This window comes from Rhinolophus sinicus, chromosome 4 (assembly GCF_057876585.1).
Source record: "Rhinolophus sinicus isolate RSI-liver-muscle chromosome 4, RSI-T2T, whole genome shotgun sequence".
NCBI lineage: Eukaryota > Metazoa > Chordata > Mammalia > Chiroptera > Rhinolophidae > Rhinolophus > Rhinolophus sinicus.
The window spans coordinates 61,614,255-61,640,861 of record NC_142504.1 but is presented as its reverse complement, the minus strand read 5'-3'; the positions used below and the strand labels follow the sequence as shown (position 1 = coordinate 61,640,861).

General features: G+C 42.1%; 1 protein-coding gene across 2 annotated transcripts in view; it reads left to right on the top strand.

The window, feature by feature from the left end:
- CHCHD6 (coiled-coil-helix-coiled-coil-helix domain containing 6) overlaps positions 1-26,607 on the top strand; it is a 360,080-nt gene that overhangs the window by 26,066 nt on the left and 307,407 nt on the right. For both annotated transcript variants that reach the window (XM_074340468.1, XM_088797872.1), the window contains exons 2-4: positions 19,987-20,107; positions 23,746-23,815; positions 25,718-25,862. In XM_074340468.1, coding sequence (XP_074196569.1) covers positions 19,987-20,107; positions 23,746-23,815; positions 25,718-25,862 — 336 coding nt within the window. The remainder of the gene's footprint in view (positions 1-19,986; positions 20,108-23,745; positions 23,816-25,717; positions 25,863-26,607) is intronic.

Sequence of the window (26,607 nt, the reverse complement as noted above, 5' to 3'; positions counted from 1 at the left end):
ATTCCCTGGTCTCTCCATATCCCCAAGTCCAAGGCAGCCACAAATTCCTTTTGTTGTTGTCTGTGGAGATTTGCTTATTCTGGACATCTCAAAAAGTAGAATCATACAGTGTATGGCCTTTTTTGTCTGGCTTATTTCACTTAGTTTAATAGTTACAGGATAATCCATTTTGTAGCATGTGTCAGTACTTCATTTTCTTTATGGTCAAATAATATTCCATTGTATAGATATATCACATTTTATTTATCCATTCATTAGTTGATGAACATTTGGGTTGTTTCCACTTATGGGCTATTATGAAAAATGCTGATAGTAACATTCATGTACAAATTTTGTATGGATATATATTTTCTTTTTTTCCTTCTCTTAATATGATTCTTTGTTTTCTTTTATTAGTTTCAGGTATACAAAATAATATAGTGTTTAGACATTTATATACCTCACAAAGTGATAACCCCAGTAAGTCTATTACCCATCTGACACTGTACATAGTTATTACAATATTATTGACTATATTCCCTATGTTGTACTTTATATCCCTGCCCCGACCAGCGGGGCATTCAACAGGGACCGAAGGGAGACACCCTGAAAAGAGAAAATAGGAGGCGCGAAGAAATGGAGGCAAGACAAAGTTCTGATCAAGCCTCAAATTTTTTATTGCAGCTACAAGATTATATGGGTTAGGGTAAACTGGGCGGGGAGTGAATGAGGAAGGAGAGAGCGGAATGAGGAAGGAGCTTTACTTATCAGAGACGTGACCTTTTAAGGGCAAACTGACGGTTCCAGGAATTAGGTCATGTGCTGCCGGATAGCATAGTTTCTCTGAGTCAGGCTCCTACATCTCCTCTCTCTTTATCTTTTTAAGAGAGTGAGCCTTAACCAAGACAGGAACTCAGGGGTCTCAGACGGCCCGAGTAACGCGCAAGGCGTAGCTTCTGGTGTCTTTTTTGGACCAGGGGTGAGGCAATTGTTTTGACTTAGGCACCAACCCCTATGTAGTCTGGACATGAGTTCAGGGAGAGCTGAAATTGGGTCAATCGGGACCCTCCCTTGCAGTACCCAGTCGCTGCAGCCGTCTGGTGCTCAAGCCCTTTAGATCGGGCCGACACGTTTTCAGCCACCGTGTCTGCTATATGTTTATATAGCTGGAGCCTATTTGTAACTGGTTGTAATCACCTTCTGGATGGTCCATCGTGGCCAGGCGTTGATAATGAATATGGATAGGTTTGGCCAGAATGTTATCTATTTGTTGTTTGATGAATCCTGTCAGTTTATTAAATGCCCAAGGTCCGAGGGAGACAAGTAGGAGTAATCCTAGAATGGGGCCAAGGATGGGGAGGAGGACAGGCAAGAGACCATGAAAACTGGTTAGAAAGGGATTGTCAAGAAGTTGTTTTTTGCGTTGAAGAAGATCTTCTTGGAGTCTCTTGACCTTGTCTCGCACTATGCCGGATTTGTTGGCATAGAAGCAGCATCGTTCCTGTAAAGCTAAACAGATCCCCCCTTGTTCCGCTGTTAGAAGATCGAGCCCTCGTCTGTTTTGGAGTACTACTTCTGCTAAGGAATCGACCTGGTCTTGAAGGTCATTAATAGTATCTGATAGTGTGGTAACATCATCAATAAGTTGGAGAGAGAGCCGTTGATAAGTGTCTACGGACACTCCTACCCCGGCAGCACCTGTGGCCATAGCGGCGGTTATACCTAGTCCTGCCATAAGGGGAATGAACGCGAGGGCCCGTTTCTGTCGTCCAGGGAAAAGATCAAGGGCTGGTATAGGAAGTGACTGATCTCCGGGTAGAATATCTATATCTGGTAAGAGAAAAGCCAGCGCACAGAGGCCAGTCCAATTGGTGGGGAGGGCCGTGAAGGCCAGGCCGTTGCCGCAGATGAAAACATGATTAGGAGCGGGGCAGGCAGGAGCAGTGGAATTAACAATAGCCAGCCAAAATGCAAGAAGTTACCAGGAGTAGATATCCAACGAGAATGGTTGGGTGTAACATCTGTGGAAAAAAAGGAAATATCTCAGGGATTAAGTCCCTGGTGGTGGTGGATTAGTGATAGGGGGGTTAATGGGTTTGACCAGACGAGCGGGTAGCCAACGGGGATTATTTTCCTGGGTATCATATATGCAGGCAGATCCTCGTGCCCAGATGAGAACTGGGTCGGGCCCGTTCCATTTTGCCGTGAGGGGATCTCTCCACATGACCTTGGCGTATTGATGTTTTGTTTTTTGACGCCAAAGGCGGTCTGCAGCGGAGTTACCCTGGTCATCTAGTTGTAGAAAATTGAGGACGAACAGGGCGTGATTTAGAATATTACGAGGAGAACCTTTAGTGGGGTAGGAAGTGGATGTTTTGAGTTTATTTAAGGTGTTTTTTAAGGTTTGATGAGCTCGTTCAACAATTCCTTGTCCCTGGGGATTGTACGGGATACCAGTGACATGTTGAATCTGAAATTGGCCGCAAAACTGTTTAAAGGCCTGGGAAGTGTACCCAGGGCCATTATCAGTTTTTATCTTTTGGGGCTTTCCGAGCACAGTTAGACACTGGAGGACATGGGCAATAACATTTTTTGTAGCTTCTCCTGTATGGAGGCTGGAGAAGATAAACCCACTGTAAGTATCGATGGTGACATGAGCATATTTGAGGGACCCGAACTCTGGGATATGGGTAACATCCATTTGTCAGATTTCATTGGCGAGAATTCCCCGAGGATTGACCCCTAAGTGGGGTGTTGGGAGAAGGGTAACACATCCAGGGCAGCTCTTGACTATTTCCCTGGCCTGATCCCTAGTAATTTTGAACATGAGGCGGAGTGTGCGGGCATTTAAATGATGGAGGGCGTGACACTGTTGAGCTTTGGTTAGGGGGTCGGTGAGAATGGGGAGGACGAGTCTGGTGCCAGCGTCTGCAAGGGCGTTACCCTGAGTCAGTGGGCCAGGAAGGTCGGAATGGGCCCGTAAATGGCCGACAAAGAAGGGGTGATGTCTTGAGGTAATGAGCCGTTGAAGACGGCAGAAAAGAGGGACTGCGTTACTGGAGGGTTTGATGTAGGGTACAGTTTCTAGAAGGGGAAGGGAGAAGGCGATATAAGCACTATCTGTATATAGGTTGAATGGAGTATCTGGGAGTTGGATAAAAACCTGTAGGATAGCAAACAGTTCAACTAGCTGTGCAGATTGATAGGGTGAGGGGACTGTAAAGGTGTGGCCATTGATAACATAGGCAGCCTGACCGTTGGAGGAGCCGTCAGTGAAGACTAAGGCAGCCGCTAATAGGGGCTTGGCACTGGTAATTTTTGGAAAAATAAATGGGTGAACTCGTGTAAATTGGAGCAACCTATTGGCAGGATAGTGGTTGTCTATAGTACCCGGAAAGGAAGAAAGTACTACTGTCCAGTTATCATTTTGCATGAGCCAATTAATTTGATTTTTAGTATAAGGGAGGATGATCCGGTTAGGGTCCTTCCCAAAATGTAGTCGACTTTTTTCTCTCCCTATTTGGATGATGTTGGCTGTTAATGTGGGATAGGGAGTAAGAACCTTGGCGGGCGAGGAGGGTAAATGCCGTTGGAGAGTGAGGGGTGGCACATATGATAAGAGAAAAGGGTTGGTGGTAAGATATGTGTTTAATCTGTTGTTGTTCAATGGCTAATTGTGTTATTTGAAGGGACTGGTGAGCTTCCGGAGTAAGCGAACGCAGAAAGAGAGGATTAGGATCTCCCTGTAAGATATCAAATAATGGTTTTAACTGTCCTGTAGTGAGCCTGAGATATGGCCGGAGCCAGTTAATGTCCCCCAAGAATTTTTGAAAATCATTGAGCATACGGAGATGGGATGTTTTTAGCACAATCTTTTGAGTGGTAATAAGTTTGGAATTGAGCTCGAAGCCAAGATAATAGTAGGGATCTTGTATTTGAATCTTGTTAGGAGCGATTTGGAGACCAAATTGGGCAAGATTTTTGGTAAGTTCCAGGCAGCATTGGAGAGCCTTTTTGGAGGATGGCCCGGCCAAAAGGATATCGTCCATGTAATGGACGATGTAAATAGAGGGCCACCGGGTGCGAAGAGGGTCAACTGCTTGGGCCACAAATTTTTGGCATAGTGTAGGGCTATTGGCCATGCCTTGTGGAAGGACCTTCCATTGATAGCGAGGCATGGGTCCTTTGAAATTAATGACTGGGAGACTAAAGGCAAATCTCTCTTTGTCTTGGGGATGGAGGGGAATGGTGAAAAAGCAGTCTTTTAGATCAATAATAATTTTGGCGTGATTGGCTGGTATGGCAACAGGGGAGGGGAGGCCAGGTTGAAGGGCCCCCATGGCAAACATAGTTTTATTAATTTCACGGAGGTCTTGGAGAAGTCTCCAGGCTCCACTCTTTTTTTTAATAACAAATATAGGAGTGTTCCACGGGGAGGTAGTAGGCTCAAGATGGCCGGCCGCCAGTTGTTCCTGCACTAACTGTGTGGCGGCTGTGAGTTTTTCTGAATTAAGTGGCCATTGGTCTACCCATACAGGCTCATCCGATCTCCATCTTATTTTGTCTGCATGGGGTACAGGGAAGTCAATGGCCGCTAGGAGAAATTTTGGTCGGGATGTCCCAGACCTGTCCGATTATTGTTGGTTATAACAGTTATGGGATGTTTGATGCCTTGTCCCGACTTTCCAAGCCCCTGTCCTGGGACAAAGCCTTGGTTGAGCATTTGTTGTGTGACTACTTCATTGGGGCTACACATGATAAGCTTTAACTGGGAAAGTATATCGCGTCCCCAGAGGTTAACGGGCAGCCCTGGGATGATATAAGGTTGGACGTGGCTGGTATTACCTTCACTGTCTGTCCAAGTGAGAAGTTTTGTACTCTGTCTAGGGTTAGTAGACTGACCGATGCCCTTTAGATGGGTGGAGGCAACAGTGGTAGGCCACGAGGCAGGCCAGAAGTGAGAGGGGATGACCGTAGCGTCAGCCCCAGTGTCAATGAGTCCTTCAAAGGGTTTATTGCCTAATTTTAGAGTGAGTAGGGGTCTGTCAGGGGTAATCTGTTGTATCCAGTAGGTATCCGAGGCCCCAAAGGCAGAGTGTAGTCTGGGGTGAGGGAGGTTAGACTTAGTGGAGGAATCTAAGGGAAGTAAAATAAGTTGAGCTAGTCTTTGGCCTTGTTGAATAGTAACCGGCCCGTTAGGCACTGAGGCCAGGAGAGTAATGATCCCCGTGTAATCTTGGTCAATTACTCCCGGGATAATATTAATCCCCGCTAGAGCTGAACTACCGCGGCCAAGGACTAACCCGAAGGTATTGGGTGGTAGAGGCCCATGGGCATTGGTAGGGAGGAGTTATATGCCTTGATCAGGGGTTAATAATGTTGGGGTGGGGGACAAGAGGTCCAATCCTGCACTGCCTGGGGTGGCTCTGCAAAGGGAGGTAATGGAGACTGGGACTGAGGAACAAACCGTATTGCCCCTGGTTTGTTCTGGGGACTTGGGGCCAGGGGCTGGCCCCGTTGGGGGTTTCCCTACCTGGGGGGAATTGGGTTACCCATAGCATCTACCTTGGAGTGACAGTCTCTAGCCCAATGTTTGCCGTGTTTACAGCGAGGACAGATAGTGGAAGGTGGCTGACGGGGCTGTTTGTCTATAGGGCATTCCCGGACAAAATGACCAGGCTGTTTACAATTGTAACAGGATTTTTGATTGTCCTGTGTGAAGCTTTTTAGTGCGGCTCCAATGGCTAGACCGATGGCGTGAGACGCCCCGACACCAGAACAAAGTTTAATATAGTCTGAGAGGGAGCCATTGCGATGGGGGCGGATGGCGTTTTGGCATGTGGCATTGGCATTTTCAAATGCAAGATGTTTAATAAAGGCGCTATCTGACTCTTCTTTTCCAGTTAAACGCTTGGCAGCCTCAGTTAGGCGGCTGATGAAATCGCAATAGGATTCGTCAGGCCCTTGATGGATTTTGGCCAAGGAGGTGCTGGCGGGCCCTTTGGGTGGGAGTTTACGCCAGGCCTTGAGGCCGGCATTTTGGACCTGAGCTAACAAGCCTGGGGGGAAGGCGGCCTGAGTCTCATTGGTGTTATAGGGCGGTCGGCCGAGAAGGCGATCTCTAGTCCAGGAGCGGGAGGACTGGCTCTGAGTATTTCGTTCAGCCATTTTTCGTGCGTTCTCCGCATACTCTGTGCGCCATAAAACAAAATCACCGCCAGACAGGGCGGCGTGAGCTAAAGTGAACCAATCATTTGGCGTTAGCCAACGGTCGGTGAGGCTTTCCAGCAAGGCTACCATGAAGGGAGCCACAGGGCCATAAGCGTGGACCGCAGCCTTTAAGTCTTTTAAATACTTAATGTTTAAAGGGCGGTAGCGCTGTCTGTCTCTTAGGGGCCCCGCCTCTTCCTCTGAGGGGGGGTTATCCTGTTCCTCAGCTTCATTATCGGACTCCTCCGCGGTATCCTCCTCTTGGGGGTCCTCAGGGGCCTGAGTGTCGGGACCTACCTCTGCAGCCTGTCTGCGAGTGACCGGAAAGGCGAGGACAGGTTTTTGTTTAGGAGCTCGTTTTAGGGGTAGACGGGGGGAAAAGGGCAACCCAGAGAGTACAGCGAGTTCAGCCTCAAGGGCACGGAGTTCTTTGAGAAGACTAATGTGTTGGCGTTTTTCCTGGAGGGCCTCTCGAAGAGAGGCAATCTGTTGTGTTAGGGAAGCGGCTGTTTGAGTAGGGGGATTGGAGTGAGGAATAGTAGAAGGGGGACCGTGGACGATGGGAGCGAGGAATGGAGGGTGTTGAGGGATGATATAAGGAGGTGGCCGGAAGGGTGGAGGAGACGATACAGAGGGGTCCTCCTGATGGTAATGAGCGGCCGCATCCTCAAGGGTAGCCTGGTCCTCGGGAGGGAGGGTTGTGTCCGAATCTTGGGGAAGGTTTTTAAGGCAGGGATAAAGTCTTAATGAGGGATGACTAGGGGGTTTAGCCGAATTTTGGGTAGGGCCTTCCTCGAGACAGGGCTTGGGCTTAGTGTCAGTAATAGGGATATCTATAGACACGGAGTCATTTTCAGACGGGGGACGGGACGATTCCTTTAAGAGGCTTTCCCCCTTTTTAATAACTTCTATAACATCCGGGTCATGGGAGTGAACCCTGAGGACGTCATTTATGAGATTCCAGTAAGTAAAAGTAGAAACGGGGACCTTTTCAGGCCCAAAGGCTTTATAAAAGTCTTGGAACGCATCGCCGACGCGCTTCCAAATTCTAATATCAATCGTTCCTTCTTGGGGGAACCAGGGGCAAATATCTGTCAGAAACTCGAAAAAATCACGGAGATCCTTTTTTCTAGACTTAATTCCTCGCACCTTGAGGGAACTCTTTAACCCAGAAATGAACAGTTCATGAGAACTTAATGTCTGACCCATGGTCCCCTTTTCGGCCCTTCAATCAACAAGCGAAACAGTCAGATGTCCGTCTGGCCGTGCCCCTCGCGGGACTAAATCTGTCTTGGCTAAGGCGCTTCGGTATAAGTCCCCGAACTGGTGGACCGGAGTCCAGTCACCGTTATGCCGTATGACAGAACCGGAACCGCAGATTAGGGCCCAAGCAAGCTCCGTGACGAGAAGTCATGGAACTATCACTCATTCACACATTCATTCGACCGAGGGGTAATATTAAATCTAAAATCATCCCAAAACATCTATTTTCGTATGTCTGCTTACCTCTATTAGATCAGGCTCGCGGATTGGCTTGTATCCGTGGAGATCAGGAAACGAGTCAGGCTCACGCGGTAAAATCGCGCGGAGACTCAGCAACGCGTCCGGCCGGACTTAAGGCAGACAGTTTTTCAAGGGGCCTGGGATCTTCGGGCCCCACGTTGGGCGCCAGAAATGCCCCGACCAGCGGGGCATTCAACAGGGACCGAAGGGAGACACCCTGAAAAGAGAAAATAGGAGGTGCGAAGAAATGGAGGCAAGACAAAGTTCTGATCAAGCCTCAAATTTTTTATTGCAGCTACAAGATTATATGGGTTAGGGTAAACTGGGCAGGGAGTGAATGAGGAAGGAGAGAGCAGAATGAGGAAGGAGCTTTACTTATCAGAGACGTGACCTTTTAAGGGCAAACTGACGGTTCCAGGAATTAGGTCATGTGCTGCCGGATAGCATAGTTTCTCTGAGTCAGGCTCCTACATATCCCTGTGACTATTTTTTTAAATTATAGTTGACATTCAGTATTATTTTATATTACTTTCATGTGTACTGTGTAGTGGTTAGACATTTATATATTTTATGAAGTGATCCTCCCAATAAATCTAGTACCCACCTGACACTATACATAGTTTTTACAATACTCATATTATTGACTATATTCCCCATACTGTCCTTTATATTCCCATGACTGTTTTGTAACTACCAATTTGTACTTCTTAATCCCTTGACATTTCACACATGACCCTCTAACCCTACTTATATCTAGTAACCTTGAATTTATTTTCTGTATCTATGAGTCTGTTTCTGTTATTATTATTTTTCTTTTAAGTTTATTGGGATGATAATTGTTAGTAAAATTACATTAATTTCAGGTATACAATTCTGTATTACATCCTCTGTAAATCACATTGTGTGTTCACCACCCAGAATCAGTTCCCCTTCCATCACCATATATTTAATCCCTTTTACCCTCATCTATCACCCCCTTCCCCCCTTCCCCTCTGGTAACCACTAAAGTATTGTCTGTGTCTATGAGTTTTTGTTTCTCATTTGTTTGTCTTGTTCCTTTGTTGTTTTTGGTTTATACACCACATGTCAGTGAAATCATATGGCTCTCCTTATTTCAATTAGCATTATAATCTCAACATCCATCCATGTTGTCAGAAATGGTCCTATTTCATCTTTTCTCACCACCGAATAGTAGTCCATTGTGTGTATATACCACAACTTCTTTATCCATTCATCTATCGAAGGACATTTTGGTTGTTTCTGTGTCTTAGCCACCATAAATAAAGCTGCAATGAACATTGGAGCACACGTGTCTTTATGGATAAATATTTTCAGATTTTTTGGGTAGATACCCAGGAGAGGGATTGCTGCATCCTGTTTCTGTTTTGTTTGATCATTTATTTTGTTTTTTAGATTCCACATATAATTGAAATCACATGTATTTGTCTTTCTCAGTTGGACTTATTTTATTTAGCATAATACCCTCTAAGTCCATCCATGTTGTCGCAAATGGTAAGAGTTCATTCTTTTTTATGGCAGAGTAATTAATGCTCCTTTGTATAAATGTACAATTTCTTTATCCAATTGTCTGTTGATGGGCATTTTGGTTATTTCCGCATCTTGGCTATTGTAAATAGCGCTGCAATGAACATAGAGGTGCATATGTCTTTTTGAATTAATGTTTTGGATTCCTTTGGATAAATATGCAGTAGAATTGCTGGGCCATAAAGTAATTCTATGTTTAATTTTTTGAGGAACCTCCATACTGTTTTCAGTAGTGGCTGCACCAATTTGTAATCCCATCAACAGTACACGAGGGTTCCCTTTTCTCTACATCCTTGCCAACAGTTATTGTTTGTTGATTTATTTATACTGGACTTTTTGACAGGTGTAAAGTGATTATGGTTTTTATTTGCATTTCTCTGATGATTAGTGATGTTGAGCATCTTTTCATATGTCTATTGGCCATCTGTATGTCCTCTTTGGAGAAATATCTTTTCAGGTCCTCTGCTCATTTTTTAATTGAATTGTTTGTTTGGTTTTGAGTTGCATGAGGTTTTTTTATGAATTTTTTGTATTAACCTCTTATCAGATGTATCATTGGCAAATGTCTTCTGCCATTCAGTAGGATGTCTTTTTGTTTTGTCAATGGTTTCCTTTACTGTGCAAAAACTTTTTATTTTGATGTTGTCCCATTTGTTTATTTTTCTTTTGTTTCCCTTGCCTAAGGAGATATATCTGTAAGCATATTACTAAAGAAACATATCTGAGAGTTTCTTTGTTAAGTTTTCTTCTAGGAGTTTTATGGTTTCTTACATTTAAGCCTTTAATCCATTTTTATTTTCTTCTTCTATATGGTCTGAGAAGGTCCAGTTTTATTTTTTTGCGTGTATTTGTCTAGTTTTTCCAGCACCATTTAATGAATAGACTGTCTTTACCTCGATGTATATTCTTGCTTCCTGTGTCATAGACTAAATGACCATAGAAGCATGGATTTATTTCTGGGCTCTCTATTTTGTTCCACTGACCTATTTGTCTGTTTTTATGCCAATACCATGCTGTTTTGATTACTGTCGCATTGTAGTATAGTTCAATATCAGGTAGTGTGATACCTTTAGCTTTGTTCTTCTTTCTCAAGATTGCTATGGCTGGTCAGGATCTTTTGTGGTTCCATATAAATTTTAGGATTATTCTAGTTCTCTGAAAAATGCCATTGGTATTTTTGTAGGGATTGCGTTGAATCTATATATTGCTTTGGGTAGTATGGACATTTTAACTACATTAATTCTTGTTATCCATGAGCATGGTATATGTTTCCATTGATTTGTATCTTCTTTAATTTGTCTCTTCAATGTCATAATTTCTGAGTACAGGTCTTTTACTTCCTTTGTTAAATTTATTCCTAAGGTATTTTATTTTTTTGATGCAATTGTAAATGGGATTGTTTTCTTGTTTCTGTTTCTGATAGTTTGTTATTGGTGTATAAAAATGAAACTGATTTCTGATTATTAATTTTGTATCCTGCTACTTTACTAAATTCGTTTATCAGTTCTAATAGCTTTTTTGGTGGGATCTTTGGGGTTCTCTATGTATTGTATCACGTTCTCTGCAAATAATGAGTTTCATTTTTTCCTTTCTAATTTGGATGCCTTTGATTCCTTATTCTTGTCTGATTGCTGTTGCTAGGACTCCCAGTACCATGTTGAGTAAAAGTGGTGAAAATGGATGTCCTTGTCTTGTTCCTGATCTTAAGGAAGATATTTTTAGCTTTTCCTCTTTGAGTATGATGTTAGCTGTGGGTTTGTCATATATGGCCTTCATTATGTTGAGATAAATTCCCTCTATTCCCACTTTGCTGAGTTTTTATTATAAATGGATGCTGGATTCTGTCAGTCACTTTTTCTGCATCTATTGATATGATCATATGATTTTTATCTTTCATTTCATGTCTCATGTTAATTAATTTGTAGATATTGAATCAACCTTTCATACCAGGAATAAATCCCCCTTGATTGTGGTGTATGATCCTATTAATATATTGCTGAGTTTGGATTGCTAATATTTTGTTGAGGATTTTTGCATCTGCGTTTATCAGGGATATTGTCCCATAGTTTTTCTTTTGTAATGTCTTTATCTGATTTTGGAATCAGGGTAATGGTAGCCTTGTAGAGTGAGCTTGGGAGCTTTCCCTCCTTTCCCTCCTCTTCAATTTTTTGGGAATAGTTTAAAAAGAATTAATTCTTCGAGTGTTTGGTAAAAGTCACCTGTGAAGCCACCTAGTCCAGGACTTTTGTTTGTTGGTACCTTATTGATTACTGATTTGATTTCATTAGTAGTTATCAGTCTTTTCAGACTTTCTGTTTCTTCTTGATTCAGCCTTGGAAGATTATATGCTTCTAGGAATTGATCCATTTCTTCCAGATTGTCCAATTTGTTGGTGTATAATTGCTCATAGTATTTTCTTAAATGATTTGTATTCTGTGGTATCAGTTGTCGCTTCTTCATTTCTCATTTTATTTATTTGGGTCCTTTCCTTTTCTGTTTCCTTGATGAGTCTGGCTAAATATTTATCAAGTTTGTTTATCTTTTCAAAGAAGCAGCTCTTGGTTTCATTGATCTTTTGTATTGTGCTTTTTTTTTAAGCCTCTATTTCATTTATTTCCATTCTGATCTTTATTATTTCCTTCCTTCTACTTACTTTGGGCTTTCTTTGATTTTTTTTTTTTTTTTTACAGTTCCCTAAGGTGTGAAGTTAGATTGTTTATTTGAGATTTTTCTTGTTTCTGGAGATAGGCCTGCATTGCTATGAATTTCCCTCTTATGACTACTTTGGCTGTGTCCCATAGATTTGGGGTCTTTGTGTTTTCATTTTAATTTATTTCAAGGTATCTTTTGATTTCTTCCTTGATCTCATTGTTAACCCATTCATTCATTGTTTAGTAGCATGTTATTAAGCCTCCCTGTGTTTGTGTGTTTTTCAGTGTTTTTTTGGTAAGTGATTTCTAGTTTCATATCATTGTGTTCATAGAAGACACTTGATATGATTTCTGTCTTCTCAAATTTACTGAGATTTGTTTTTTGGCCTAACATGTGGACTATTTTGGCAAATTTTCCATGTGCACCTCACAAGAATGTATATTCTGCTGGTTTGGTGTGAAATGCTCTGAAAATATCAATTAAGGCATCAGGTCTAATGTGTCATTTAAACAGCAGTTCCCCTTTTGGCTTTCAGTCTGCAAGATCTGTCCATTGTTGTCAGTGGGGTGTTAAAGCCCCCTACTGTGATTGTGTTCCTGAGATCTCTCTTTATGTCAGTCAATGTTTGTTCTATATATTTAGGTGCTTCTATTTTGGGTGCATAGGCGCTTACTAGGGTTATATCCTCTTGTTGGATCGATCCCTTTATTGTTATGTAATGTCCTTCTTTGTTTCTTATTACAATCTTCATTTTAAAGTCTGTTTTTGTCTGATATAAGTATTTCTACTACAGCTTTATTTTTTGTTTCCAATTGTGTGAATTATCTTTTTCTATCCCTTTACTTTCAGTGTATATGTTTCTTTTGATCTGTAGTGGGTTTCTTGTAGACAGTATATGAGGTCGGACGATTAAGTTGCAGCAATACTGCTAACCATTTTTGATATCAGAGGGATTATTAATTATGAATTTGTACCAACTGGACAAACACTTAACCAAGTTTACTATTTTGAAGGGTTGAAAAGGCTGTGTGAAAAAGTTAGACGACCTGAACTTTTCACCAGTAATTCATGGCTCTTGCATCACGTCAATGCACTAGCCCACATGGCACCGTCTTTGAGGGAGTTTTTAGCCAGTAAACAAATAACTGTATTGGAACACCCTCCCTATTCACCTGATCTATCCACCAATGACTTCTTTCTTTAGCCAAAGATAAAGGAAATATTGAAAGGAAGACATTTTGATGACATTAAGGACATCAAACGTAATACAATGACAGCTCTGATGGCCATTCCAGAAAGAGTTCCAAAATTGCTTTGAAGGGTAGACTAAGCGCTGGCATTGGTGCATAGCTTCCCAAAGGGAGTACTTCAAAGGTGACCATAGTGATATTCAGAAATGAGGTTTGTAGCACTTTTTCTAGGATGAGTTCGCGAACTTAATTGTCAGACCTTGTATGTATGGGTCTTATTTTCTTATCCATTCAGCTGCCTTATGTCTTTAAAATTTTTATCGTTTTAAGATTTTGATTAAAATATAGCTAACATACAATATTACATTAGTTTCAGGTGTACACAATAGTTATTCAACATTTGTATACATAAAGAAGTGATCACCATAATAAGTACAGTACCAGCTATCACAATATTATTGACTACATTCCCTATGCTGCACATTATATCCACATGACTTGCTTGTTTTATACCTGGAAACTTGGAAACTTGAACCTCTTATTCTCCACTGTTTTTCCCCATTTAAAAATTTTTTTAATTACAGTTGACATTCAGTATTATTTTATATTAATCTTAGATGTATGGCATAGTGATTAGACATTTATATAATTTAAGAAGTTACCCCCCGACTACCATAGTACGCACTTGGCACTGTACACAGTTATTACCATATTATTGACTATTCTCTTTGCTTTACATCCCCATGAGTATTTTGTAACTACTGATTTGTACTTCTTAATCCCTTTACCTTTTTCACCCTGCCTCCTTAACCTCCTCCCATCTATTACTCTGATAGAGCTATTAGCCATCTGACATGATACATAGTTATTACAACATTATTAACTGTCTTCCTTATGCTATACCCTACATCCCCATGACTACTTTGTAATAACAAATTTGTGCTTCTTAATCCCTTCCCCTTTTTATCCTCCACTAACTCCTTTCCATCTGGCAACCATCAAAATGTTCTCTGTATCTATGAGTGTTTCTGTTTTGTTTGTTTGTTTATTTTGTTCTTCAGATTCCATATATAAGTGAAATTACATTGCATCTCTTTGTCTCTTTCTGACATAGTCCACGGAGCACAACACTGTTCAGGTCTAACAGTGCCACCACAGATAGCGAGAACCCATTATCTTCCCTGGCCAAACAACATTCCATTGTACACATACTTGTATATGTACCACCTACTCTTTATCTACTTATCCATTGATAGACATGCAGGCTGCCTCCCCATCTTGGCCATTGTAAACAGTGCTGACATATTGATGCACATGTCCCATTGAAGTAGTGTTTTGGTTTTCTTCGGATAAACACCCTGAAGTGGGATTACTGGGTCCTACCCGTCTCTTGTTATAGCCTTTGTTTTAAGTCTGTTTTGTGTGGTATAAATATTACTATGCCAGCTTTTGTTTTTTTTTGGTTTTGTTTCCATTTTCGTGAAATATCTTTTCCCCATACCTTTACTTTCAGGCTGTGTGTGTCTTTTGATCTGAAGTAAGTCTTTAGTAGGCAGTGTATGTAAGGGTCTTATTTTCTTATCCATTCAGCCACCTTATGTCTTTTGATTGGAGCATTTAGTCCATTTATATTGAAAGTAATTGTTGATAGATATGTAGTTAGTGCCATTTTATTAATATTTTTGATTTTTTTTTTTTTTTTTTTTTTTGTCTTGAGGAAGTCCCTCTAAGATTCCTTATAATTCTGGTTTGGTGTTGATGAACTTCTTTAGCTTTTTCTTGTCTGGGAAACTCTTTATCTGTCCTTTGATTATAAATGATAGCTTTGCTGGGTAGAATAATCTTAGTTGTAGGTCCTTGCTTTTCATCACTTTGATTGTTTCCTACTACTGCCTTTTGGCCTGCAAAGTTTCAGTTGAGAAATCAGCTGATAGTCTTATGGGAGCTCTCTTGTAGGAAACTAGCTGCTTTTCTCTTGCTGCTTTTAAATTTTTTTTCTTTGTCTTTAACCTTTGCCATTTTAATTACGTGTCTTGGTGTGGGCCTCTTTGGGTTCATCTTGTTTGGAACTCTCTGTGCTTCCTAGGCTTGTGTATCTATTTCCTTTGCAGGTTAGGGAAGTTTCCTGTCATTATTTTTTCAAATAAGTTTTCAATTCCTTGCTCTCTCTCTTCTCCTTCTGGTACCTCTATGATGTGAATGAATGTTAGTATGCTTGGTGTTGTGCCAGAAGTCCCTTAAACTATCTGCATTGTTTCTTTTTTTTTTTTTTTTTTGATTCTTTTTTCGTTTTGCTGTTCTTTGGGAGTTTTCTGCTACCTTATCTTCTAAATCGCTGACGTGATCCTCTGCTTCCTCTAATCTGTTGATTCCCTCTAATGTATTCTTCATTTCAATTATTGTATTCTTTATTGCTGGCTGGTTCTTCATTTCAATTATTGTATTCTTTATTGCTGGCTGGTTCTTTTTATGCTTTTCTATCTCCATTTTAAGTTTCCTATCTCTCTGTTGAAGTTCTCCCTGAGATCATTGAACATCCTTATAACCAGTGTTTTTTTTTTTTTTTTTAAATTTTATTTTATTAAATTTATTGGGGTGACAATTGTTAGTAAAATTACATAGATTTCAGGTGTACAATTCTGTATTACATCATCTATAAATCCCATTGTGTGTTCACCACCCAGAGTCAGTTCTCCTTCCATCACCATATATTCGATCCCCCTTACCCTCCTCTCCCACCCCCCACCCCCCTTACCCTCTGGCAACCACTAAACTATTGTCTGTGTCTATGAGTTTCTGTTTCTCATTTGTTTGTCTTGTTCTTTTGTTGTTTTTGGTTTATATATCACATATCAGTGAAATCACATGGTTCTCTGCTTTTTCTGTCTGACTTATTTCGCTCAGCATTACTCTCTCAAGATCCATCCATGTTGTCACAAATGTTCCTATATCATCTTTTCTTACCGCTGAATAGTATTCCATTGTGTATATATACCACAACTTCTTTATCCATTCATCTATCAAAGGACATTTTGGTTGTTTCCATGTCTTGGCCACTGTAAACAAAGCTGCAATGAACATTGGAGCACACGTGTCTTTATCTCTAAATGTTTTCAGATTTTTTGGGTAGATACCCAGGAGAGGAATTGCTGGGTCATATGGCAATTCTATTCGTAATTTTTTGAGGAACCTCCACACTGCCTTCCATAACGGCTGCACCAGTCTGCATTCCCACCAACAGTGTATGAGGGTTCCTTTTTCTCCACAGCCTCTCCAACATTTGTTACTATTTGTCTTGATGATAGCCATTCTGACTGGGGTGAGGTGATATCTCATTGTGGTTTTGATTTGCATTTCTCTGATGATTAGTGATGTTGAGCATTTTTTCATATGTGTATTTGCCATTTGTATGTCCTCTTTATAACCAGTGTTTTGAACTTTGCATCTAGTAGGTTGTTTATCTCCATTTTGTTTTTCTGGAGCTTTGTTCTATTCTTTCATTTGAGACATGTTTCTTTGTCTCCCCATTTTAGCTGCCTCCCTATGTTTGTTTCTATGTATTAGGTAAAGGTGCTATGTCACTCCGTCTTCGTAGAGTGGCTTTATGAAGTAGGTGTGCTGTGGGGCTCAGTTACAGTCTTCCTGGTTACCTGAGTCGAGTACTCCAGGTGTGTCCTTTCTATGGGCTGTGAGTGCTTTCCCGTTGCAGTTGAGCCTTGGTTGCTGTTTGCACATCAAGGGGAGGGAATTGGTTCTCAGGCTGATTGGTTGTGAGGACTGGCTGTGACTACAGTGGAGGAGCTGTTGTGCAGTGACTGATCCTACGGAGCTGGAGTCACTTTAACAGGGCACTGGTGCCTCTCTAGTCTGCCCTTTGCATGTGTCATCCTCGGAGTCAGCCGGTGATTCTGTGGCGGGGTCTGAGGCTGACCACCGGGTGTGCCAGTCCCGGGGCCTCCTCCGAGGGGCCCCAGAGCAGGCCAAGTTTAGTCTCAGCCTGTGCCCTGCCAGGGCCACCTGGCATGGGCCACAGCAATCTGCAGTGGTCACTGCCGTGCCTGCTTGGAGATGCCTTGAGAGGCCAATCCTCAACCGAGGCCGCTGTCACTTGTGCCGGGCTTAGGGTTGCTCAGCCAGCAGTATGGGACATGCTGAAGCCAGATGTAGCTTATTTGGGTTTTGTGAACCTTTGAGAGATTTTAGGAAAGTCCACAGCATGAGCCAAGGCAGGCTGTTTATATGTAAAAGCCACTGGAAGTGGCTTGGCTGGGCCTGAAAGTTGGGTGTGCAGGGTCTCAGGGAAACAGGGCAAAGGAACGGGTGTTAGCAAGTTTGATGGAGACTCAGATATGGCTCCCATCTGAGTTTCACTTTGGGAGTAGGGAGGGTTTAACAAAGAAACAATGGCTTCCGGCAGCTTCTATGTTTGGGAGAAAACTGCACCTCCAGCCCTCACCCTGAAGTTAGACAATTCACTTTCTCCTCTTATGTCCCTGGCACCTTTCCAGTTGCTGCCCCTGTGCTGGAGTTCAGAGCGAGTGAGTCTGTCAGCGAGTAAGTCTTTGGGCGGGTCCTTTAAGAGGAATGCCTGGGACTCCAGCCGCCCTCCATCTCACTCAGTCACAGTCTCCACTGGTTTTCACAGCCAGAAATTATGGAGACCTCTCTCCCTGGTACTTGTCCTATGTCATTAATTACCTGTTGATTTACACCGATCTTAAATACTAGAGGGACACAGTTATTATAAGTTTAGTTGCTAAAAAATGTTCATGGTAAAAAAGTAAAATGCAGAAGTGCCAAGACTGAAAGTCCTGCCCCAGCTGCTCCTGCCCCAACTTGCAGGACTTAACTTTTGTGTTTGTAGCCTTGTAGCTTCCACCTCTGAACAGAAACATATATTTGTGTGTATGCATATATGTGAAAATTCAAATGCATATTCACATTTGTGAATGTACATATGTGTATATTGACGTATTTATATTTGTATGTCTGCATTTTTATAATTGTGTATCTCTTTTTACAAAATTGAGATATGACTTTACAAATCAGCAATGTAAGAGGTCCGACAACTAAGTTTGCAAACTTGTTACAACAATATTGTTAACCTTTTTTGATATCAGAGGGATTATTCATTATGAATTTGTACCAACTGGACAAACAGGTAACCAAGTTTACTGTTTGGAAGTGCTGAAAAGGCTGCGTGAAAAAGTTAGATGAAAACAACCTGAACTTTTTGCCAACAATTCATGGCTCTTGCATCACGACAGTGCACCAGCTCACACGGCACTGTCTGTGAGGGAGTTTTAGCCAGTAAACAAACAACTGTATTGAAACACCCTTCCTACTAACCTGATCTTGCCCCCAATGACTCCTTTCTTTATCCGAAGATAAAGGAAATATTGAAAGGAAGACATTTGGATGACATTCAGGACATCAAGGGTAATATGATGACAGCTTTGATGGCCATTCCAGAAAAAGAGTTCCAAAATTGTTTTGAAGGGTGGACTAGGCGCTGGTGTCAGTGCATAGCTTCCCAAGGGGACTACTTCGAAGGTGACTGTAGTGATATTCAGTAATGAGGTATGTAGCACTGTTTCTAGGATGAGTTCGCGAACTTAATTGTTAGACCTCGTATCTCATACATCCTTCCATGACAGTTACATGTCTTACCTCATTCTTTCTTAATGGTTCCACAATATTTCATTGGAGGTATATACCATCATTTCTTTAACCAGTTCCCTATTGTTGCATATTTATGTTTTTGTTTTGTTTTGTTTTGTTTTGTTTTTGCTATTCCAATGCTGTTATGTACATGTGGGAGCACTTTTCTCAACTACGTCCTGGAAGTGGAGTTTTGGATCATGGCTTTTGTCTTAAAGTCATTTTTAACATTTTCCCCTTAACTGTGCTTTATGATGCCTTGCACATATTAGGCACTTAATGAATATTTATTGAAATGAACACTTAAGGGTTTTCATTCTGGATTTATCCCTAGCTTGGTATTTCATTTCAGTAAACTGTTTTATGATACCCTCATGCCTATTTCACTTCCTCTAAAAGGAATGAAAGTTTTAGTTATCTAGTCTTCGCTAAAGGGAACTAAGGTGAAATGAGTGAAGCAGTGTTGTGATTGTCTGCTATATGTGTGATACTGGGGGGTATACAGAGGTGAGTAAGAGGAAGCCTCCGCCATCAAAGTATTTACAAACCATCAGGATGAGGCAGGTAGGATGTGTGGTACATCCCTAAGAGGCACACATGTGTTCTAATGGGAGCATTAAGGAAGGGGAGAAATGCTACGTAACTTGGGTGCTAATGTGTTTCCCCGAAAATAAGACCTAACCAGAAAATAAGCCCTAGCATGATTTTTCGGGAGGACATCCCCTGAACATAAGCCCTAATGTGTTTTTTGGAGCAAAACTTAATATGAGACCCGGTCTTATTTTTGGGGGAACACGATATCAGGGAATATCCACAGAAGAGGGGACACTGAGATACCCTTAAAGGAAAGGTAAGATTTGGACAGGTGGAGGTATACCAAGGGAAGGGGGCTGCTGGTGGTTGTTGGTGGAGGAGCAGCATAATGAATTCAGAGAGGGTGAGGAAAATGAGAACTCAAGTTCCACTGGTTGCAGGGTGAGTGCAGGGCGCAGCCATAGATGAAGTTGGAGAGCCAGCAGGGGACCTGCTGTGCTTGGCCCAGATTCCAGGCGGGTTTGATACTAACCTGGTAGGCACTGGACCATCACAAGAGGCTTTTGAGTGAAGTTATATTGTTGGAGTTGGTCTTGAAGAAGCGGTGTCAATGGTCAATCTGAGGCATTGATAAAGGAGTCTTTATTTCCAGAGATTTCTGTGATATAAATTTTTACCTGTTTCTTGTCCCATCCCTCACTTTTTCCCTTAGCTGTCTGAAAATGTGGTTAACCGCATGAAGGATTCCAGCCAGCCTTCCAAAGTGGGCCAGCTGACTTTTCCTCCTGCTCCTGCACCTTCTGCATTTGGCACCTCTAAAGGCCTGGAGAAAGGTATGCGGGTTGCAGTGATGCTGTGGAGAGCGGAAATAGAGTGTCCAAGGAATGACAAATCATGTTCCTATCAAAACATGCTACTGTGGCTCCCGTTTGTTTCTGGGTGATGTAAGCAACTCTTTTCTGATAATTGCTGTTCAGGAGAGTGTGGCTTCTGTGCATGACAGACTCTGTCTAGTATAATGAGAGCAGCACAAGTTAGTCAGAGCTTCTGTGATTGGGGCCAGACTGTTTTCCCTTACTGTTTCAGCTTCTCTGTATGTAAAAAATGAGGTGCAAGGGCTTGGTTTGACAACTCCGGTAAGAAGTTGCTTTTAAGGATCTGTAAGTGAAGCATAACCATTACGTTGGTATGGCTCAAAGAATGATAGGGATTTACGTAAAATGAGCCAATCGGGGGGAATTGAGTCAATGCCTTTGGCTTCAAACTCAGCACCTCATACCTAGCCATCAGGTCCTGGTCCTGGCCTGGCTCCTGGATAGTTCACTCTGGGCTTCTAGTAGGGCCTGTTACCCTGCACCTCCCAAGAGTTCCTCTTCTTGTACCCATGCTGGGCTCAAAGCTGATTTATTCCCTACTTTTTTGTGCCCATTGCAAATGAAGAAATTTGTCCTTTTCTCTAATAACTACTTTCAGCAAACACAAAGGAACAAAAAAGTTTAAGAAAGGAGGAGTAAGGTACAAAAACATTAGAATATTACAAACTAGAAAAGTCTTGTGGCAACTGCTCTTCTACTCATTGAGTACATGTTTATGAGAATCTGGGTCATAACTATCACCTGTAACTTAATATATATTTTTTTCACTGATTGACTGAAGGAGCCACGGCACTGTGAAGTGTAAACTCTGTCTCACAGTGGATAACCGTTCACTGTATTGTGAGTGGCCTCGCATTAGAGTTGTCTTCTCTGCCGATCTTTCCTATTAGGTGATAAGCTCGAAGGCAGGAGCTATATCCTGTCCACTCAGTATTTACTGAAAGCTTGCCAGGGATCAGGATGAGTGCTTCGTGCTGGGATTCAGCGACAGGTAGACTCGGATGCCTCTCTTATGGCACACACAGCTCTAGTTAAGGAGCCAGATGTATAACCCTGTAGATTACATGTATCATGTGATGTTGCAACAGTAGAAACATGCCCAAGATCCAAGGTAGCACAGAGGAGAGAGTGACTTATTATTTTAGGGTAAGGCTCCCTAAACTGGACTTCTGAACTGGATTTTGAAAGAGTAGTGGTAGATGGACAGTTTAGGCATGGTGAACAGCATCAGCAAAGGTCTAGAGGTGGCACAGCCTGTCTTATTTGGGGACCTTGAAACGGTTTGGTATCTCTGGAGTACAAAGTAGAAGGAACGGGGAGGTGTTAGAGCCATGCTCAGGGGCCAGGTCCTGGAGACCTCCACACAGTGGCCAGAGAGCCGCTGGCTTTGTCCTCATGGCCAGGGTGGCAGCCACGCCTTCAACACCTCTCCCCTTGTATTGTCTGCATCAGGGCTTCCTGAGTGTTAGAGCAAATCAGTAGCTGGATTTGGACTCATCCTGAGATATTTTTGAATATCTGTCAGTGAAGGGGCTGAGTGAGGGTCTCAAAACCCACATAAGATATCCCCCGTCCTTTATCAGAAGGGCTAGCTCCCATGCTCTCTAGCCGACTGATCAGTTGAAGTGAGTCTAACTTAACCTAATGCACTTTAATAAACAGCATTAATTGTTGAGAGGGAGAAGTGGTGAAAACAAAAATTGCCAAATTATATCATACACACATCAGTTTTAGCTTTGGAAGATAAAAGAAACACTTGTTTCAATTTTGGTAAGTTTTGCAGTTTAAGAAGCAAGAGTAGTGGCTCATTTGCCATTTGGTTTTAGTTTTAACAGAGTATTTTGTTGTTTAAATGATGAATGACTTTTCAGTTTCTGAATGCTGAAGAATAGCATAAATGGACTGTCATGAAGTTGACTAATTTTAAATATTTTTGCTTTTAAAATCAGTGTTTGCTTTTATTTTAGGGATGGAACAAATTAGAAAAAGAAGTTGAAATTAGATCCTTATGTTACACCGTATCTCAAAAAAATATCAAAGGAAGTAAAAAATTTAAATGTAAGAATTGAAGCCATAAAAGTATAAGGGTACATAAAATACAATAAGTAGACTTTCTAAGCGCTACATTAATTGAAGAAACCTTAAATTCTGAAGAAAAGTGGGTAATATAACTATAAGAAATTAGAGACAATTCAGAAAAAATAAATGAAACATGAATGATAAACTAGGGAAATATGACACAGCAGTATTAGTAGTCTTCATATATAAAGAGCTTTTAAAGATTCTTAATAGAAAATGTACACAAATGAACATAAATATGTGATGCGATTCTCAACTTTGCTAATGATTAAAGATACATATATTAAATAATGAGCATTACCAAGGAGGCAGAGAAGTGGGCAGGCTTGTACATGGAAGGTAAGAGTGTGGATTAGTGCCATTTTCTCTACAATGTATAGATATATTATTTCTGTAGTGATAAAAAGCAAAATTGTATAAAAAGCAAAAATAATAGGATAAATTATACCTCAATAAAGCTGTCATAAGTAAATAGGAACAGGGAGACTTAATGTCAAAATAAGATTGGGCAGCACTATACGATTTTTTACTCCCAGTGGAGAACCTAGCATGTTACTGTGGAGCATTTAGGTGTGCCCTCCTTGCAGGCCACAGCATCGCCATGCCCATCCCTCTGTGAGAGGGCATCTGGGAGTGCAAATCATAGGATAATTACTTTTGGAAATGACTCCCTGAAAGGTTGAGTGTTTCAACCTCTGAAATTCAGCATGCTTTAAAAAGGCCTTGGGAGTGAAATGGCAAATCCTCATATATTCTTTCACAAAGCCTGGTTCTTCTATAATATTTTGTGCGTCTTAGTCGCTGCCTCTTTAGAAACCTGTGATGGAGGTGTACAACATTTGGCCAAGGCCACAGAAAAGTGTTGAACTTTGGCTGAGAGAGTTTGGGAAGGATAAAGGATGGGGAAGGAGGAGAACAGAACCAAGTGGTGGAGAGAGTACAGTGAATTGGATTTGCCCAGAAAGTTCATGACCATCAAAAGGTAGACATACTGTAACAACTTAAAGGATCCAATAATACTAGAGGTGATACAGGTTAAATGATACATAAAATATCATTAATATGAGGTATTTGCCCCATTCAGGATTATAAATCTGTAGAATGAGGTACTGAGGGAAACAAGATTTAAGGAGCCTCCTCTCCCGTCCCCTCCCCTATGCCGAAACCCAGACCCCAGAGACTGTCTTTCAGCATGAAGCAGTGCAGTGGTCCCTCAGTTCTTCCTGGCCTGTGTTTAGGAGATGACCTAAATTTCAAGTAATTGTAGGGTGAGTAGGGATGGATTTGGAACACTGTACTCAAATGGCTCTGCCTGCTGCCAGCCCCAGGCAGTAAGTGGTCCCAGTGGGTGCAGAATAAGGGAGTGGAAGGCCTTCAGGCTGTCCCTCCTCAGACTGGCTAGATCAAGGATGTGTTCTTTGTCCATCCCTGAGGGTGCACTCCTGAGCCCCTTTCCTAGATGCCTTCGCTTATCCTGGGGTGCTGCTGACAGGACTTTTCTTTTCATCCCTTTGCAGACTGTAAACTGCCCAGGTCAGAGTATGGTGGTAGCCGGCAGCCCTCAGGGGTGGAGGAGGATCTCAAGAGGTGAGCAAGAGTGCCCACTCACCCCTGGCTCTGCACTCCAGCTGAACGCTCTTTCCTCAGTGGGTACCTTTCCCTGGCCTGAAGGCCCGAGAATGTCTCACATATTTTTTCTTATTTAGATTGCCTGTCAACTTAAGTATAGGTGGTACTGGTCTCAGTTAAAAGATGAAGAAACACCAAATGGGGTGTGTGCGGGAGTTTATTGCTCATGTTCTTAAAAATTCACTTGAAAAAGCCAGGACTAAATAGTTGAGTGTCTGGATCTTCTGTGCCTGTGTGTGCGTGCAGGCATTCTTTTAGAGATATGAAGGAAAAAGGAGCCTTCATAATTCTAACTGTAGTAGGCGAGATGGACTGGCTCCAGGATGTTGGTGACTTCCCATCAGCACAGGCCACAGCACCAGAGAGCCAGCCACACCACCAAAATGGGACTTGTTTATCCTGCCCTGCATCTTGTAGAACCATGCTTAAGGCACGGACGCCATCCTGGAGTACAGGTTTGCATCCTCATTCTGCCACTTTCTGGTAATGTGTCCCTGGACAATCACTGTATCTCCCTAGGCCTCTGAGAAGGGCCTAAGTCGAATACCTCTTTTATTGGAATATTGTCGTGCTGAAACGTGTTAATGCACAGAAAGCATGCACAGTGCCTGGCACACAGAGTTCCCAGTGAGTGCTAACAGTAGTTGTTATTGATCAGCTTCTTTAAACCCTTGAGAACACTGGCCTCTGTAGCAAAGGACCCAATGAGTTTATTCAGGGGGTGCTGTGTTAGCCACAGTTGGTTTGCTACTTCCAGTAGGTCAGCCATGTGGATCTATTTCCATAGTCATGAATTAAGTCCCACATCTGAAAATCTAACCTCCTTAATCCTAAGAGGCCTCTCTAAGAATAACAAACTTGAACCCTTTTTTTTGGTACTTTTAAACCGTTGAAAAATGTTCAAGTAATACATACTAACGAAAGACTTAGAAAATATATGAAGTGAAAAAAAATCATCATTTCATGAAAACCACTGTTAGTATTTTGGAGTTTCTGTCAAATATCTCTTTCCCCTAGTTTAGGATTATTTTTTCAAAGTCATATAATTTTATATTTTGCTGTTTTCACTTAATATTATAATTATTTTTCATTTGTTATACCTGCTTTATAAACGTTTTTATTGCTAAAAGTATTATTTATTGGTTCTCAATTTTAGATCCAACCTATAGACAAGTTATATAATGAATGTATTTTCTAATTATGATATAATATATACCATTGTGTGATTATACCAGATTTTCTTTAACTTGACCGTGATTGTTGTACATTTCAGTCATTTGCAGTTTTTTTAGCCCTATTATAAATAATACTGCTAAGAGTATCTTAGTACTAATAACTTTTTTCTCTTTAGGGTTATTTTATCGGGGAGAAAGCCCAGAAATAGGTCAAAAGTTAACACACTTAGAATGAAGAGTTACATGTTCAGAACAAAGGGCTGATGTTATCTAAAACCTTCAGGCCCTTAAGTGTAGGTAGGGAAGGCGGGCTTCCCACTCACTTACCCATTTTGAAGGAATGGCTAGTGCACGGTCGAACCCCTGCTCACAGAATCTCTCATTTGGCTATGGCTACATGTTTCCTCACCTGGTGGTCAGCTCTCCTTCTGTTCCTAATCTGTATTGTCATGGCTGAGAAAGTGTCACTGTATCTTTTTGCCTGGGGGATTGTCACTGTTGCCTGACCTAGGGGTTGGATGAAGTGTGGGCTTTCACAGTATTCTCTCTGGCCAGCCTCAGAATTCCATTGGCCCACAGATCCCAGTTCCCTGGTCAGCTGAAGTGAGTGCACAAACTTCTGCTTGGCTACCTTCTGCCAATCATTCCATCTGTACATGCTTCTCCCATCCCTTTCCTGGCACAGGTATAAACAGGAAAAGGCCACAGTCCAGGATGAGCTGTTCCAGGCCGTGATGAGGGAAAGAGAGGCAGCCATGAAGCATCTGAGTGCATCTCTGCATCCGGGGGAGGGCAGCATTGACCAGGAGAAGCGGAAGTCAGTCCTGCTGGTGAGTGCAGATCTTCCTGAGCTGGCCTTTCGTGCTCTCACAGCACAGGGAAGCAGAGGTCAGGCCTGGGACCTGATCTTTCTGAAGCCCGGGTCTCTGTCTGCCCACCCAATGTCCTCCGAATAACCTCTGTAGAAAGGGTGTCTTTCTAGGGACCAGGAACTTGGGTTCTTCTAACCCTGGATCTGACACTGATATGCTTCGCTGTTTCTGGCTTGTGTTTTAATTCCCTGGGACCTCAGGTCTGTCCCACGTAGGGCTGGATCATTTGATGGCCTGGTCCTGCTCTGAAACTTGACAATTGTAAGTGCTGCTGTGGTATGTGTGCCAGGAGGATGTGAAAGGAGAGGACTGGGGCTTGGAGCCATGCAGTAAATGAGATGGAGAGCATCATTTGTAGAGTTAGGCAGCTTGGTGTAAATCCTGGCTCCCTAGATGCTGCCGTGGGCAAGTCCTCCAGCATCTATGAGCTTTGGTGCAGGATTAGGATGTTTGCATACAGTGCTGTCCAACGGATCAGAGGAGGTAATAAGCAACTGCAGGGATTGCGTGCCATGCCAGATCATGAAAGTGCCACAGGCTGTGTTTCACAACACGAGAACTCTAAAAGTGCCCCAGGCTTGACTAATTCAGCAGCTCACTGGTGTCTTCATGGACCCCAGTTCTTCTTCCACTCCGCAATCCTCAGCATGCCAGTGCATCCTCAGGCCAGTTGTCCCCACAGCTAAGTGGTGGCTGATACGCC